This window comes from Solanum verrucosum, unplaced genomic scaffold, assembly GCF_900185275.1.
Source record: "Solanum verrucosum unplaced genomic scaffold, falcon-dt-bn FXZP01000180.1, whole genome shotgun sequence".
In the NCBI taxonomy this organism is placed as follows: Eukaryota; Viridiplantae; Streptophyta; class Magnoliopsida; order Solanales; family Solanaceae; genus Solanum; species Solanum verrucosum.
In genome coordinates this window covers 693,923-709,989 of record NW_026020402.1, presented here as the reverse complement: position 1 = coordinate 709,989, position 16,067 = coordinate 693,923, and the positions used below count along the sequence as shown (strand labels likewise).

General features: G+C 32.3%; 1 protein-coding gene across 1 annotated transcript; it reads left to right on the top strand.

Annotated features, from left to right (window-relative positions):
* Positions 1 to 12,424: 12,424 nt before the first annotated feature.
* Positions 12,425 to 16,067, top strand: LOC125840193 (protein DETOXIFICATION 14-like). The gene is made up of 7 exons (XM_049519158.1): positions 12,425 to 12,831; positions 13,822 to 14,366; positions 14,465 to 14,551; positions 14,656 to 14,712; positions 14,808 to 15,046; positions 15,373 to 15,578; positions 15,801 to 16,067. The coding sequence occupies exons 1-7, from the start codon at positions 12,589 to 12,591 to the stop codon at positions 15,864 to 15,866; spliced, it is 1,443 nt and encodes a 480-aa protein (XP_049375115.1). The 5' UTR covers positions 12,425 to 12,588; the 3' UTR covers positions 15,867 to 16,067.

The following is a 16,067-nucleotide window of genomic DNA, read 5'->3' as shown; positions in this document are numbered from 1 at the left end:
ATTTTGACTTTGGTGTGGGACATGTGGTTTAATTGTTTTTTGAAGTTCTATTGTCTTATTCTATTATGAATAATTTTGTATTTATAAATTATGGAAGGTTCTCTTTGTGAATGATTTATTAAGGCTATTATTTTATCCACCAAAAAGGGCGTATTATGATATTAGTACGCTATGTTTAATTTACAATGTTTTAGGGGTAGGAATTCAAATTATTTCTCCAAAACTTTTAATTTTTCTTACTAATCATGGCCCGTCTTTCTACATAAAACTGTAACAGAAAAAAACAAGTTACATTTCGAAATGGGTGTTATTTTTTGGTTTGTTATTTTCACTAAGACTTGAAAATGCAAAGTGATCAATATAGGTGTCAAACGCCGGTTGGGTTGAATTTAGTGGATTAGAATGAATTGAGTTAATAAATATGTGAGTTATTGACTTTTTATAAAGTTATTTAAGCTGAAATGGATTAAAAAGTGAGTCAAAATCCAACTAGTCCAACTATTACTAAGTTTTTATCAATTTATTTGTTCTTTTATAATTTTTTAAGTAGCTAATAATTTTTTTCTTCATATATTGTTAATATAACATATCAAATAAAAAAAAAATATTCTGACAAAATTTTTCGTGGATCAATTTATTTAGACATCGTACAAATTTGATGAATTAGCATGAACTAATAAATAATAAGTGGGTCAATAATTAATTCAAATTTCGATAAATTATAATTTCATAAGCTACTTTTATCATCTCTAATTTACTGATCAGTAAAATTATACTCCCTCTGTTTCAAAAAGAATGTTCTAGTTTGACTTGGAAAGGAGTTTAAGAAAAGAAAGAAGACTTTTAAATCTTGTGGTTCAAAATTGAAGTTATGTCAAATGTACCAAAATGCCCTTTAATCTTGTGGCCTTAAACATGTCATGTGGAAAACTGAAGTTAAAGTATTGCCAAAAAAGGAAAGAGGTTATTCTTTATGAAACAGACTCAAAAGGAAATGAGGCTATTCTTTGTGAAACGGAGGGAGTAATAGGGTACGTCTACTTCAAAAAGGAGGACATTAGAGAGTACTTAATTAGGGTGAATCTATAGATATAATCGACTATATTTATATGGATAAGTTATACAATTTTTTTTAATCAGTCAAAAATAATTATATTAACACCACAAAACATATTCATTATTTACATTATAGAGCCAATTACACGGTGCAACAATTTAAGCTACGTCAAGTTAAGCCATTACGCGCTAGCAATATATTTATACATTTTATCAGCTATGATGATTTTTAAAGAGACTATGCTTTTCCTGGTCGCTGCACTCTGTCTAACTAATTAATACCTACTAGCCCTTACAAATTGTCCGCATCGTCATGCATGCACACATTGTCGACATAACCAGTGGGAAATCAAAATATAAAATTTATGGTTATATTAAAAATTTATACATATTTAATTAATAATTTTTAAAGACAAATACAATTTTAATTAAAGTTATTGAGTTCGGTCACACTTGTAACTTGTATTGTAATTTCGCCTTAATTAACCTAGTAATTAATAAATTGATAACCTCGTGAGCTAACGGTATTAATTTATTTCTTTTTTTCTTAATAATGTCATTAAAGAGTCCCTATATTATTAGTTATTAAAATAATCTCATTAATTCAGAACTTAAAATTAGCATGATTCATGTGTACGTACAAATTGAAAATGTATTTAAAACGAAACATCTTATAGACTTGACTATACTTTCAAGCCAAAGTTGAATATTTCTAACTGTTTTAAGCTTTTAGTTTTCTAGATATTCAGCTAATTAACGCCAATTTGAGAGCATTAATGAGTTCAACTATATGAAGTATCACAACATTGACTATTTTAGAAGGAATATTTATGTTTTGCACTGTTTTTCTCTAATAAGAGTATGTCTAGTCAATTTTTCAAAATGTATTATTTTAAGTGTTTTATATTCACACAGTGTAATCGTTTGTGTTTGATCAAATCATTTGAGAAATATTATATTAGTGTTACACAAATAGTTTTATTTGGCCAATCTTTGGAAAAATCAAGAAATAATTTTAAGCACTAGATTACGAATAAGAAAACACCCTTACAGATTTACTTTAAATTGATATTATTTTGAAAATTTGGTTTTAAATAATTTATTAATTAAGAGATACTCTAAATGTTTTTTTCAATCATCTGTGTTTGATCAAAATCATTTGAGAAATGTTGTTATTAGTGTTTACAAAAATAACTTTATTTGGCCAATCTTTTGAAAAATGTAATTTTAAGCAATATCAGATTATGTGAAAGGAAATACATGTACAGATTTACTTTAAATTGATATTATTTTGAAAATTGGTTTTAAATCATTTATTAAGTGATACTCTAAATGCTTTTTTGAATTTTCTTTAATCAAATGTTTCTTCTTTTGTTTGAGATTTAATTTGATGAGTTTTGAGAGATAAGGAAGAAAGAAATATGGTGAAAAAGGTGAAGGTAACAATGTTGTAATTTGTAATGGTTGATATGCTTTCTGAAATCACAAGGAGTAGCATTTGTCATAAAAATTAGTGAAAAAAATATTTTTATCTTGAAAAAAGTAATTTTTTAATCTTTACTTCAGCTTTTGTAGAAAAGGTGAGAGAAGAAAAATTACTTAAAGAACTTCTTCTTTCCTATCGAACACCTCAAATCTTAAAAAGAAATAGCTTTTTCTCTATCTCAATTTAAGTTTCTTAATTTTTTTCTTCTTTTATATTTAGTAAGTTTTCAATCAACACCCTAATATTATAAGATTTAAATCACTATAAACATCTTCAATTTAAAACTATAAAACTTAAAAGTTAAAATCCTTTTTTTTCTTAAATTTTGTGTTCAATTAAATTAAGATACTTAAATTGAAATCGAGGGAAGCAGTACTTTTCTTTCTAGAGAAGTGTTATTAAATCTTCTTAAGATCTTGTCTCCAATTAAGTGACTTTTGTAAGAGTGAAAATAATTTACATTTCCGAACTTTGGTTTAAAATTCAAATTTCCTTTTCAACTTTGAGAAATAATCATTTTCTCCTCTTTATCTTGTCTATCCTACCCTTGTCGTTTTTAATCCTTCATCTATATAACATTTTTATATATATGTAATATTTTATTTTTTAATCTTTGTATTTTATTGATTTTTATTTAACTTTATTAATTTATAAGTAGAATAATTTTTTTATTGGTTTGTTGTAACGACCTGTTCCCGTCGTTATGGAAAGCCAACGGGGAAAATTTTTGGGTCAGAAAACTTTTTGGATAGTAACTTGGAATTTTCTAACCTAGTCCAGATTTCGACGAAATTGAAGTCAATGAGGTCTAGGGAAATCTAGGAACGAATGAGAGACCTAATTATGAATTTGATCACATGAGTGGATAGCTAAGACGTTAAGGAACCCGTACGACTTTAGGGATTGAATTCGGGTGAGTAGAACTCTCGAAACTGGTCTTAGCGTGAATAGGTAACTTTTGAACGTTATGGGTTGAAGGTGTGTTGTAAAATGAGGATTTGAAACTCTAATTCCGACTCTCTATCTCCGTGTAAGCCGCTAGGGTAGGATTTATTTCGCCAAGGTGGGGCCGCTGTGGCAGGTTGGGTCTCGCTGTGGCGGGATAGTCGTGACTTAAGTCAGAAATAAACCCCAAAAAGGTCATTATTCTGCAAACTTCATTCTTAAGAGTTGGGAGACGACCCCATGCGATTTCTTGACAGTTTTCCATGAAATTTGGTGCTAAAGGTAATATTTTTACTCCCCTAATCCGTTTTTCGATCCGTAGAACTTAGATTCTTGGACAATTATTATTGGGGGGAAGGTTTTGACCTGCAATTAATGGTGAAAGCCCTAGCTGCACCTTATGATCAATGGTTTGGCCTAAGATTGATGTTATTGGTTATAATCCGGGTAATTAGGTCTTGTTTATTGATCATCACATTATTATGATTGTTTGTAGACCAAAAACAAGAGGAAAGAATTCGAAAAGGGAAGAATCAAGTTTCTTAGGAGGGTTCAAGCTTTGTTCGAGGTAAATAATGGTTGTGATTTCATGTTTATGTGATATGTGTTGGTAATTGCTTCATTGTAAAGCATGAATGTATACGAATGTAGCATTGTTGATCAAACCTAATGAAATAAGTATGAATGAACAAATGTATGCCATGAATTAACATTTGATTGTATGATTATGAGAATGTACATATGAGTGTAATTGTGATTGTGGCTTTTTGATTGGATCAAGTGTTACGTTCCAACACACTAACTTGGATCGAGTGCCACATTCCGGCGCATATATGAGATCAGGTGTCACGTCCGGCACACTAACTTGAATCGGGTACCACGTACCGGTACACTAACAATTTGGGTATGGGTTCCATGAGAGGACCATTGAATTGTGTTGTGTATCTACTTGTGATGATTGCGTTCATATCTAATGATGATTGATATTGGAAGACTGTATGTTGCTCTAAAATGATAACCATTGTGTATATATTCTGTGCATGTCATGTTTACTTTGGTGTGACAGCTTATACATGTTGCGTTTACTGGAATAGCTGTGTGATCCTACCAGTACACTGTGGTTATGTACTGATACTGCACTTGCTCGTTCTTTGTTGAGTATAGAGCATCTTCAGACGGCTATTGATAGACCTCAACTAGGAGATCAATGATTGAGACCGGATTCAGGGGTGAACCACTTCTTCCAGGCTGCCATGGATCCTTCAATTTCGTTTAGTCCATTCTTTTGGACTCAGACTGTTTAAATAGGCTTGGTTATGTTAGTTCAGGGTTGTACCCTTTTTTCTTAGACTTGTTGCACTTTAGATGTTTTGGTATAATGACTTTCAGGTTCTAAGGGTTAAGACTTCCGTATTAGTTTGGTTAGTTATTTGTTTAAACTTTGGAGTTTACGGGAACTTCGTATTTCTTTTGGTCATTTAAACTTGCTTTCGTATCTTTAAATGCCTAGTTTTGGTTAAGTTGCTTTGTCGGGTTGTAGTAATGGTTCTCCCACCGGAGGATTAGTATGGGTGTTAATCATGACGGTCTGGATCGTGACAAAGTTGGTATTAGAGCCCTAGGTTCGTTGATCTCATTATACCAAAACTAATCTAGTAGAGTCTTGCGGAACAGTACGAAGACGTTCGTACTTTTCTTTGAGAGGCTATAGGACTTTAGGAAAAACTCAATTATTTCTACTCTTTCGTGTTATGACTTGAATCTAATTGGTCTCTGGGTGATACAAATTGGTATCTCTCCTCTTTCACTCTATGGTCTAAGCTAGAGCAACAAAAATGGTAACACCATCACTAACAAGACATGATGTGTATAGACTACCGACAGTTGAATAGGGTCACCATTCGGAACAAGTATCCACTGCCTAAGATAAATGATCTTTTGACCCGTTGCAGGGTGCATCAGTTTTCTTTAAGATTGATCTAAGGTCTGGCTATCATCAGTTAAAGATTAGGCCTGGGGATATACCAAAAACGACATTTAGGAACCGCTATGGGCACTATGAATTCTAGTTATGTCGTTTGGGTTGACAAATGCGCCTGCAACTTTCGTGAGTTTGATGAATGGTGTGGTCAAACCATTTCGTGATTCGTTTGTTATAGTATTTATTGATGACATTTTGGTTTATTCGAAAAGTGAGGAAGAGCATGCCGACCATCTTCGTATTATTCTGGGTGTTCTTGGGAAACAAAAGTTGTATGTAAAATTTTCTAAGTATGAATTTTGATTGACTTCGGTTGCCTTTTTGGGGCATGTACTTTCAAGGGAAGGGGTAATGGTAGATCCCCAAAAGATTGAAGCAGTCAGGAATTGGGTCCTACCTAGTTTTGTGACTGAAATTAAGAGTCTTGTGGGGCTCGCTAGCTACTATTGTCACTAATGAAAGGATTAAGGTCAGATTTGTAGATTCAAGTTTATAAGTGACAACATTCAAGAAGTTTTGGTAAAGGACGGCTAGATAATGAACACCATTACTTTGGAAAATGCATTTAGTATTGTTGACATAACATGTATGGGTTGTTTAGCGAATGATGAAATTAAGTTATCCCAATTAAGGTTAGAAGCTATAATATGATTTCCTGGATGGATTGTATATCAATGAGGGTCATGATACGACTGCTTCAACAACAATAATGTTTACTTGGTTAAGTTATTAAGTGTGTTAAAATTGGGGAGAACCTGGGCGAACGATGAGGAAATAAGCGAGGTCGTGGAGGCCGGGGAAATGGTAATGCAGGTAGAGGAGTAGTGCAGTCAGGCAAGGAGGTTGCCCGTCAAGATGACATGGCTCAGTTTTATGCCCTTCCGGGCAAGACCGAGACTGAGGGTCTGATGCAGTGATCACAAGTATTGTTATCGTTTGTGACCGGATGACTAATGTGTTGTTTGATTCGGGTTCTACTTATTATTATGTGTCCATGTGATTTGCCTCCTAATTTGATATGATTTGTGATATACTTGATACCCCCATCCATGTTTTTACCCAGTTGAAAAATCGGTCATAGTCACTCATGTACATTGTGTTGTCCTATTGTGTTTATGGATTTTCAGACTTGGGTTGATTGGTTATGCTGGATATGACTGACTTGATATAATCTTAGGCATGACTTGGTTGTCCCTTTATTATGTTGTGCTTAATGGTAATGCTAAGTCGGTAACTCTAGAGATCCCGGGTAGGGAAAGGTTAGAATGGGAAGGGGGTACAAGCCTAAGTCAGGTAAGGTCATATCTTTCGTACGGGGTAAGAAACTGGTGGGGCAGGATTGTTTGGCTTATTTAGCTCATATTTGGGATGTTGAGGTTGAGTCTCCCTCTATTGAGTCTATTTCATGTGGTGTCAGAATTTAGAGAAGTGTTTCCTACTGATTTTCCTGGTATGCCTTCGGATAGAGATATATATTTTTGCATTAACTTGGAAATTGGCACTCGCCCTTTCTCTATTCCTCCTTATCGCATGGCTCTGGCAGAATTGAGAGAGCTTAAAGCTCAAATCTGAGAGCTTAAAGCTCAAATTCAAGAGCTTCTTGATAAAAGTTGCATTCATCCTAGTGCTTCCCCGTGGGGTACTCCTGTCTTGTTTGTTAAGAAAAAATAGGGTAGTACGAGGACCAATGACTTTATCTTAAGCCATAAAAGAGTGGATTGCTACCGGAATAACAAGCTTATGGATAAGGAAAGTTCCATTAAGTATACTTGGGTGAAGGATATTGAAGTATTTTAGTAAAAAAGTGCGTATAAAAATTGAGTTGGTCATTTGAATTTGATGAGTATACCTGAGTTTGAGGTGTCATGTTGATGAAAAAGTTGACTTCGTAGGTGATAGTCAAGGCTGACTAAGCGTAATGGTAATAAGAGTTCGTGATGGATTGTGATGGGATGCAACTATATAATAAGATTGTTGGTTAATCGAATTTTGTTTAGTAATTACGACTTGCGAGTATCTAAGGTTGTGATTTTCTAATACTTGGTGAGTAACGTGGTTGTATGGAAAGTTTTAAGAGATGGTGGGACACCACTCGAATGGAGTTCTAAAGAGCTAGAATCATAATAAAAAGAAAATAGTGGGATGTAGTACAACCTTTAGAGAGAGGCGAGAGCAATAATATTTTATTTGATTGCAAAGGCTAAAGAGGTATCTTCAAAGGGGTATATAATTGGGTTCAAAGACGCGTGATTTCATTCGTTTTGTTGTGGCTATGGTAACAGTGTCACAAGTCCATCAAATTGGTTAAAAACTATTGGAAAAGACTTGAGAAATGAGTGTACATACATTAGCTCGAGTGTGATGATAAATGCTTTTGTTTTTGCTTGAGTTTAGTAATGAGTACGATTGAATTTTTAGCGAAAGGTATGTCAGATCGATGGAGAGACGATCAATGATAAGCGAAGATCCATGAATTCATAAAAATCTTCAACGTATAAGCTAATGTTGATAGTTAAGGGGATTGTGTTATACAATTGAATTTACAATTCATATTTTTTTCATTGTAAGTTTACATTCATGGTGATATATGTTGTCAAGGTATGAGTTGGCAAGGTGAGAAATGATCAATGCATTTGAAAGGACTTACACCTGGGTTGAGTTGTAAAGTTTATTACTGTTGATTGTTAAGTACCCAAGAGGGGTTTTCATTTAAAAGTGTTGTTTTATAGTAAGGTAAATGGCCGGAGTGTTCATGATGGTTGTTAGTATTGAGAGGGTAGACTTCAGTGGAAGGATGTGATTATTAATTTAGGTTTATTAGTTGGGGAAAAAAAAAGAAAATCATTTTCAATGGTTTCACACGCTTAAGGACCGTGAAATACATATTTTTTGCCATGTAAGCATTTTGTGTCTAATAGGAACCATTTCTGAACATATAAAGTGTTCAATAGGTATGAAGCTAAATTGAGGTGTCTAAGTGAAATATGCAGACCACTTTAAGGGGCCGCATATGACTTAAGTATATTCATTTTAATTCGTAAAGCTAAGAATTATATTTAATTTTTTTCCTTATTTTTTATTAGCCTCTTTGATAATTCTTATTTAATTAATAATAATATGTTACTTGTGCTTTATCTATTTTACTTAGATTTAGAAAAATATGCTCAATTCCTGCAAATTAGTAACTTTCAAATAAACATTAGGGGTCGTTTGGTGTGAGGGATAATACCAAATAGTCCCGGGATTAAATTATAGTACCGCTTATTTTGTTGTTTGGTTGGCAAGTTCGGGATAACTTATCCCGGGATTAATAATTAATACCGGGATAAGTTATCCCTCTCTTGGGGTGGTATAGTAATCCCGGGATAACTTATCCCGGGATAAAATAGGTAAATGACAAAAATGTCTCTTTCAACCCTTTTGTTATATCACTTTTTACATTAATGAAGGGTATTTTTGTAAACAAATAAATTGTTCTTAAAATTTATTATTTTGAATAAAACAAACCAAACACTCAATAAAAAATAATCCCAACACAACTTATCCCATCATAACTAATCCCAACATAACTTAGTGTATTTTGTTGTCATTTACCTAATCTCCTTCTTTATTCTTCACTACTCACTTATAGATCTATTTAAAAGCCGTTATTCAAAAAAAATTAATAGATAAAAGATCTTCAAATAAAACTTGAATTTCCAATTTTCCTTTTGCAAATTATTTTTCTTCACATCAAATTATCTTACAAGTCTCGACAAATATTGAGACGCTCAATCTAATCAATTTTTTCAACCATACTTATTTGTTATTTCCTCCATTCACTTTTAGTTGTCACTTATTCTAAAAATATATTTTCATATTTTATTGTCATTTTTGTCATATTAAGAAAAGACAATAATTTTTTTTCTATGTTTTAACATCAAATATAAATACTTATTTTTTAAATTATTTTTTAAGATATCATTTAATAAGGGATAGTGTGGTAAAACCTATATCATTAATTATTGATTGCCTTAATGTGAATCTTCTATTGCTGTCATATAAACATATATAGTTGTTTTTTTGATCAAATTGCCATTTTGCATATCTTATCTTTGATTAGCTATTTTACATCTTCACCAAAAATGTGGCCCCCAAAACTTTCTTATAATCTTACCCTTAATTTTGAAAACATATATAAAAATGACTTCTATCTGAACACTTTATTAATTGTACCTTTTTAAACAATTTTTATATTTTACTTTTAAGGGCAAAGGCATAAATGTATTGCAATTTGAAGCTTCGTTAAAAAATTGATGTATATCTACTCTTACGTCTAATAAATAATACATATATATCTATGTTAGATTGATGCATATTTGTTTTTTCACTAACAAATTGAATTATTGAAAATCTTAAAATTAAATTTTAATTTCAAAAATATTATGCAACTTTAAAATGTTACCTAATCAATTTATTTTTATCTCTATTTAACCCAACAAAAATAACTCAATCCCTATTTTATTTAGATATGAGTCACACTCATTTTATTACCGAGTAAAAGAGCGGTGAATTAAAATTTATTTTAATTCAGTAAATATTCCCATTAACGAAAATGATAAATTTGCACCTTTGCGTGAAGGACGTATTTTTTAAATAAGGGATATATCCACTTTGATTTACAAAGTTAAAGAGTGTACTTGACCATTTTCTCACTATCACAAATATCTTTTAGCGGCAATAAATATACACATTAACAAAGAGTGTTCAAACTTTTATCGGCATTAGTTAATTGTCATTGGATCCAATGTCGCTAAAGACTTTAGGGACATATAGAAAGAGTGTTCATTGCCGTTAAAAGAACATATTCAATGGCAATTTAAGATATTGCTGTTAAAGATCATTTTTAAGCCAGTGGATCTTAGCCTCTTCGATGACCCTAGATCTTCAATGAAATTCAATAAAACAATAATTTCTGAACATCTTTTTTCGTGTACATTTTTAAAATATTGATTAATATTAATTTCTAAACTTGTAATTTTATCTATTTTTACCTAAATTTAATAAGATATGCTTAATTCCTACAAATTAGTAGCTGTCAAATAAACGTGAATGCATTTTTCTATTGACATTATAAATCTTGGCAAATCAGTTGAGACGTGCTCAATTCAATTAATATTTCCCGCCACACTTATTTATGTGCTATTTGAAGTTGAAATTTAAAAGTCAGATGATAAAAATTATTTGGAGTACATTTTTTTTGTTGACTTCACTTACGACCATGTGCAAATCATGTATATTAGATAATAATTGCAAATCACGAAGTTATTTGACTTGGCTTAAATTTTTTTTAAAAGACTTTGATAATTTATAGTCTAAAACATTTTTTTAGATATTTATGGCTATATAAATTATTTTATTAAGAAGATCGTGAAAATTTACAATTAAATTAGTTTTAATTATAAAAAGATGAAATTTTCTTGGGATTAACTAAAAAAAACGCGTGTCATGTAAATTGAAATAAGTGGAGTACCATGTGTTCGGAAAACTCGGACTAACACAAAAATATATATGGTCAAAATAATGAAAATAAAATGAGAAAATAATGACATAAATTTTTTTACGTGGAAACCCTTCTAAATAAGGGAAAAGCCACGGGCTAAGAGGAGCAACTGATATCACTATAGTAAGGAATTTTACACCGTATAGTCACGAATACAATACTCAAAGTGACTACTACATACTCAAAAGGAATAACACTCTTTTAATTTTTCACCTTACTAAAATATTACTCACACTCTATTTTTCTTCACAGACTATTTTTCTGATATAGTCTATGAAAACCTCACAACTCTCTATATGTTTCTTTCTCTGTGAATTGATATGTTTCAAATGAGCTCATAAGCTTCTTTTATAGAAGAAATTTGTAATAAATTTCAACACTCACCGAAAGTTGTGTTTCTCAACTTTTGCTGCCAATCATCGACAATTGCATGCAACAATTGTTGAAAAACAATAATTGAATAATGGTGCAGCAAATGTTGAAAAAACCAATAATTGGCTAATGCGGCTGGACCCCACACCATGACCAGGTGATTGATTGGAATCTTAATAAGCCTATGTTTTAATTTATTTGAGCAATTATTTAACTTTAATATTTTATATGACACGTTTAATGTTATAAAATTTTAAAATATCTTGATATATTTTATATTTTTAATCTAAGATTATATATTTTTTTTGATAAAATTTCCTGTCAAGTTAAATCAAGTCAAACTCAAAAGGGGCGAAAGTATGTTGTTAGCATACTAGAAATAGCAGCGCATGCCAACACATGCATAACACTCTATTTGTCTCAATTTATGACACATATGAAATTTAAAGATTTGATCAAAAATTTTATGTGCTTTTTCTAAATTTTTTTTTTTTATTTTCTGTGATTTCTAATACATTTTACGTCATTTTCAAGTAATATATGTTACTCTCTTTATTATAATCTATGTAACACAAATAAAATTAGGAGAGTAAATCAAATTTTTCATATAGTTTTTATATATATTTTTAATTATTAATTATTGTGATTAATAGTATCCTTTATGTAATTTTTAAATAAATATATATTATTCTATCTGTTCCAATTTATGTTGCATCGATGGAATTTCGAGAATCAATCAAAAACTTTATATATTTTAAGGAGTTGAGTATTCTCTTTATTTTGTATTTTATTTATGATCTCTTTTTCTTAAAAATAAAAATTATACTCCTTTCATTTTTTTTTATTTGTCATATTACGCTTTTCGAGAATCGATTTGACTAACTTTCAAAACCTAAATTAGTTTATATTAATTTAATGTTTTAAAATAGAAAATTAAATATTAGAAAACTATATGAAAAATAATATAAATTGATATGATAATAGAAACATCTTAACTCTAAAAAGAAAACTATAATTAAAAAGAAAAAATCGAAGGAGAAACCACAATAATAAATCACTCGAAGGAGACACGTCGAAGAGCATGTGCTGCCCTGTCTCTATAAGAGAAAAATATCAATATGGAGGACTCACCTCAGTAGTTTTCGTTTCCAAGCGGGTTGCTTCTCAGAAGATAGAGTTAGGAGAAGAAGTATAGTTGTAAAAATTATGGCGATGGAAGAGCCGCTGCTGGTTAATTTGGAGAAAGACGATGTGACGGTGAGCCGCAAAGTGTTTATTGAAGAGGTGAAAGAGGCGAGTCGCATAGCTTTGCCTATGATAGTGGTAACAGTGTCACAGTACCTTTTGCGTGTTTCGCCAATGATTATGTTAGGTCACCTTGGTGAACTTTCACTTTCTAGTGCTTCTATTGCTACTTCACTTTGCAGTGTTACCGGTTACAGTCTCCTTGTAAGTCTCCTTCAACAAGTTTTTGCTTCCAATCATTGTTACACATCTTTTTGTATTTTGTATGAATTAATCAGGAAATACAAATGACTTTGACCCTTCCGATGCAATTCACACAGAATTTGGCTATTGATGTTGGGAGTAGGTCGCAAAAATTGCCATGAAATTTGATCAAATTTGGAATATATTTTCACCTTTTTCAACTTCAACATCTCTGGCCAAACGGGAGTTTGAATACTTTGATATGATGAAGTAGTTTCAGTGTAGTGTTGTTTAGTAGGGATACTGGTCACATAGTCAATAGTTGATTAAACATGTTGAGTGAGGTTAGATGTGATTCTGTAGAAATATTATGGTCTTCACGTTTAGAATAGAATAGTCTCCTCAAGCCCATTGTAGTGTTCCTTTGTTGTGTTACTTCGTGCATAACTTAGTGAACCTGAGATATTTTCTGGCCCAACTGTAACGTGATAATGAAAGAAAGTAGGAATTTGAAAGTATTTGTCGCTAATATCTTTGATATTCTTAGTTCATTCAGGTCATTGAGATTTATAGTTAATACATGTTAACAACTACATGTATAGAAGATGTTGCTTGACATATTCATTGTATTGAGTTTATTAGCTCAATTGACTTTCTTTATACGAAAACATATTTCTTGGTAGTATTCTGTGCCGCGGGATCAGTAAGAAATCCATCCTTTTGTTCTAAATGGTAGAGGTGCAACAAGGCTTTGGTAGTGACTGGAAAATGGAACTTATCATTGGCCTGTGATGGCTCTCTTCTCTGACAAATAGAAGTTTGCTTAGATGGTTTGACATATTTAACTTTCGATTAAGAAACAGGGGAATTTGTGAACGGGGCTTATTGCTCCATGTCTTGCCTATAAAAAAGGAAAAATGAAGGAACTTAATAACACAAATGGCTTGCTTGTATACCTTTGCTAGCCTTTGTATAGATGAAGAATCATCATGGATTTTCTTTGTGGAACAGTTTGGAATGTCTAGTGCACTGGAGACTCTATGTGGACAGGCCTATGGAGCAAGACAATATCGAAAAGTTGGAACTTTTTCTTATAGTGCTATTATTTGTCTGTTTCTGGTATGCATACCAGTCTCTGTTCTGTGGATCTTCACGGATAAACTTCTTATATTGATGGGCCAAGATCCTTCAATCGCAACTGAAGCTGGAAAATACGCGATTTGTCTCATTCCTACACTATTTCCATATGCTATTCTTCAGTCACTTGTCCGGTATCTGCAGGCACAGAGTTTAATCCTACCAATGCTTTTAAATGCAGTTGCATCTTTATGCTTCCAAGTGACAATTTGTTGGGTTTTTATATTCAAATTGAATTTAGGGATTGTGGGAGCAGCATTGTCAATTGGTTTATCCTATTGGTTGAATGTGATCTTGCTTATGCTTTATGTGAAGTACTCATCGGCTTGTGAAAAGACTCGAGCTTCATTCTCTACGGATGTTTTCCTGACTATAGGGGACTTCTTCCGTCTTGCCATCCCATCTGCTGTAATGGTTTGGTAATCTCAATAGAAAAACATACATATATGCTTTGTGATTGAATTTATGATTGATCCTTAATGTATTTCTTCAACTTTTTTTCCGAACATGGTTATAGCTTGGAATGGTGGTCATTTGAGCTAATCATTCTGCTCTCTGGTCTGTTGCCAAATCCGATGCTAGAGACTTCTGTTCTTTCCATATGGTATGCTTCGTTTTCTACTTGATCTTCGTTTTGTTTTTTTCCTTCAGATGTTTGAAATGATTATATACTGATGCATTGTCATGGTCTAACTTCTTGGAGAACAGCTTTACAACTACTTCTGTGCACTACCATATACCTTATTCTTTCGGTGCTGCAGCAAGGTCTGCTCCTGTCCTATAAACCCAGTATTAATCTGATATTGTTAGTTGCATAGAGATAAACATGCAAAATTTGAAGTAATTAATATTGTATGTAGTACTCGGGTTTCAAATGAGCTTGGAGCTGGGAGGCCACAGGCGGCAAAAATTGCTCTTGTTGCTGTGATAGTTCTTTCTGCCACTGAGGTTGTTCTTGCAAGTATAACTCTATTTGTGGTCCGCGATGTATGGGGCTATGCGTTTACTTATGAGAAAGAAGTGGCCACTTATGTTGCAGAGATTACTCCTATTCTTTGCATATCAATTATCATGGACGGCACCCAAGCTGTACTATCAGGTTATCTCTTCGACCATCCTCATTTGCTTTATTTGCAAATTGCAAATTTATATTGAGACCAAAAGAGTTATTCCAACTTTTAAGTTTTGAAATACAATAAATGGAATTGACCAACAAGAAAACAAGAGTTGTCTCCCCATGCCTTTTAGTGTTGCTTGCTCATTGCATCAGAAGCAGCGGCAGATTTGTAGTGTATTGGATGCACTTAATTGAGTCCACAGTTTTTATTTAGATCATAGATATATAAATGTGAAATCTCCAAAATTAGTACAAATTTTGAACTCATATATTTCAAGAATTTAAATCGTGAATCTGCCTCTAATCAGGAGTTGCCAGAAAAAGCGGGTGGCAGCATATTGGTGCCTATGTGAACCTTGGAGCATATTATTTGGTTGGAATTCCCGCGGCTCTATTACTTGGATTTGTATTGCATCTAAATGGCAAGGGTCTTTGGAGTGGATTGGTGGCTGGAGCAGTTGTGCAATCTATTTCACTCTCCCTTGTAACCAGATTCACCAATTGGGAAAAACAGGTTCAGACCTATTCAACTCTTACCTTGATTTGTTACTGGTGTTGACACTTTCTTTTGGTTATTGTTACGTGTCCTGCATTGAATGGCATAATGAAAACTTGTTTCTTTATATAAACTTGGGCAATTCTCACCTTATGCCTAGCTTAAGGAAACTTTTTTTTCCGGATATAGAAGCTACCTTATGGCTTATGGGACTTACCACTCGTGCATTTGAATTTACAGGCCATTGAAGCAAGACACAGAATTTTTAGTGAAAAGCTTGCTGGGGAAAATCAACTCATTGAATGACAGGACAGGCCAGATGCTATAATAGAGAGTTAATATCTTAAAAGGTCACTCGACTATGAAAATTTATCTAGTAGATTCATTGAACTTTGATTTGTATTATTAAAATTACTCAACTTAAGATTTTTCTTTTCAATAATCACTCAACTACATTTATCATTAGAATAAATATATATAATATAGCAAAATAATTTTTTTTAATTC

What these genes read in the sequence shown, in the direction of transcription:
- LOC125840193 (XM_049519158.1), top strand. Translation starts at nt 12,589, where the DNA reads ATGGCGATGGAAGAGCCGCTGCTGGTTAATTTGGAGAAAGACGATGTG. An exon ending in TTACCGGTTACAGTCTCCTT is followed by an intron (nt 12,832 to 13,821) that starts GTAAGTCTCCTT and finishes TTTGTGGAACAG; the next exon opens with TTTGGAATGTCTAGTGCACT. An exon ending in TCTTTCGGTGCTGCAGCAAG is followed by an intron (nt 14,713 to 14,807) that starts GTCTGCTCCTGT and finishes TATTGTATGTAG; the next exon opens with TACTCGGGTTTCAAATGAGC.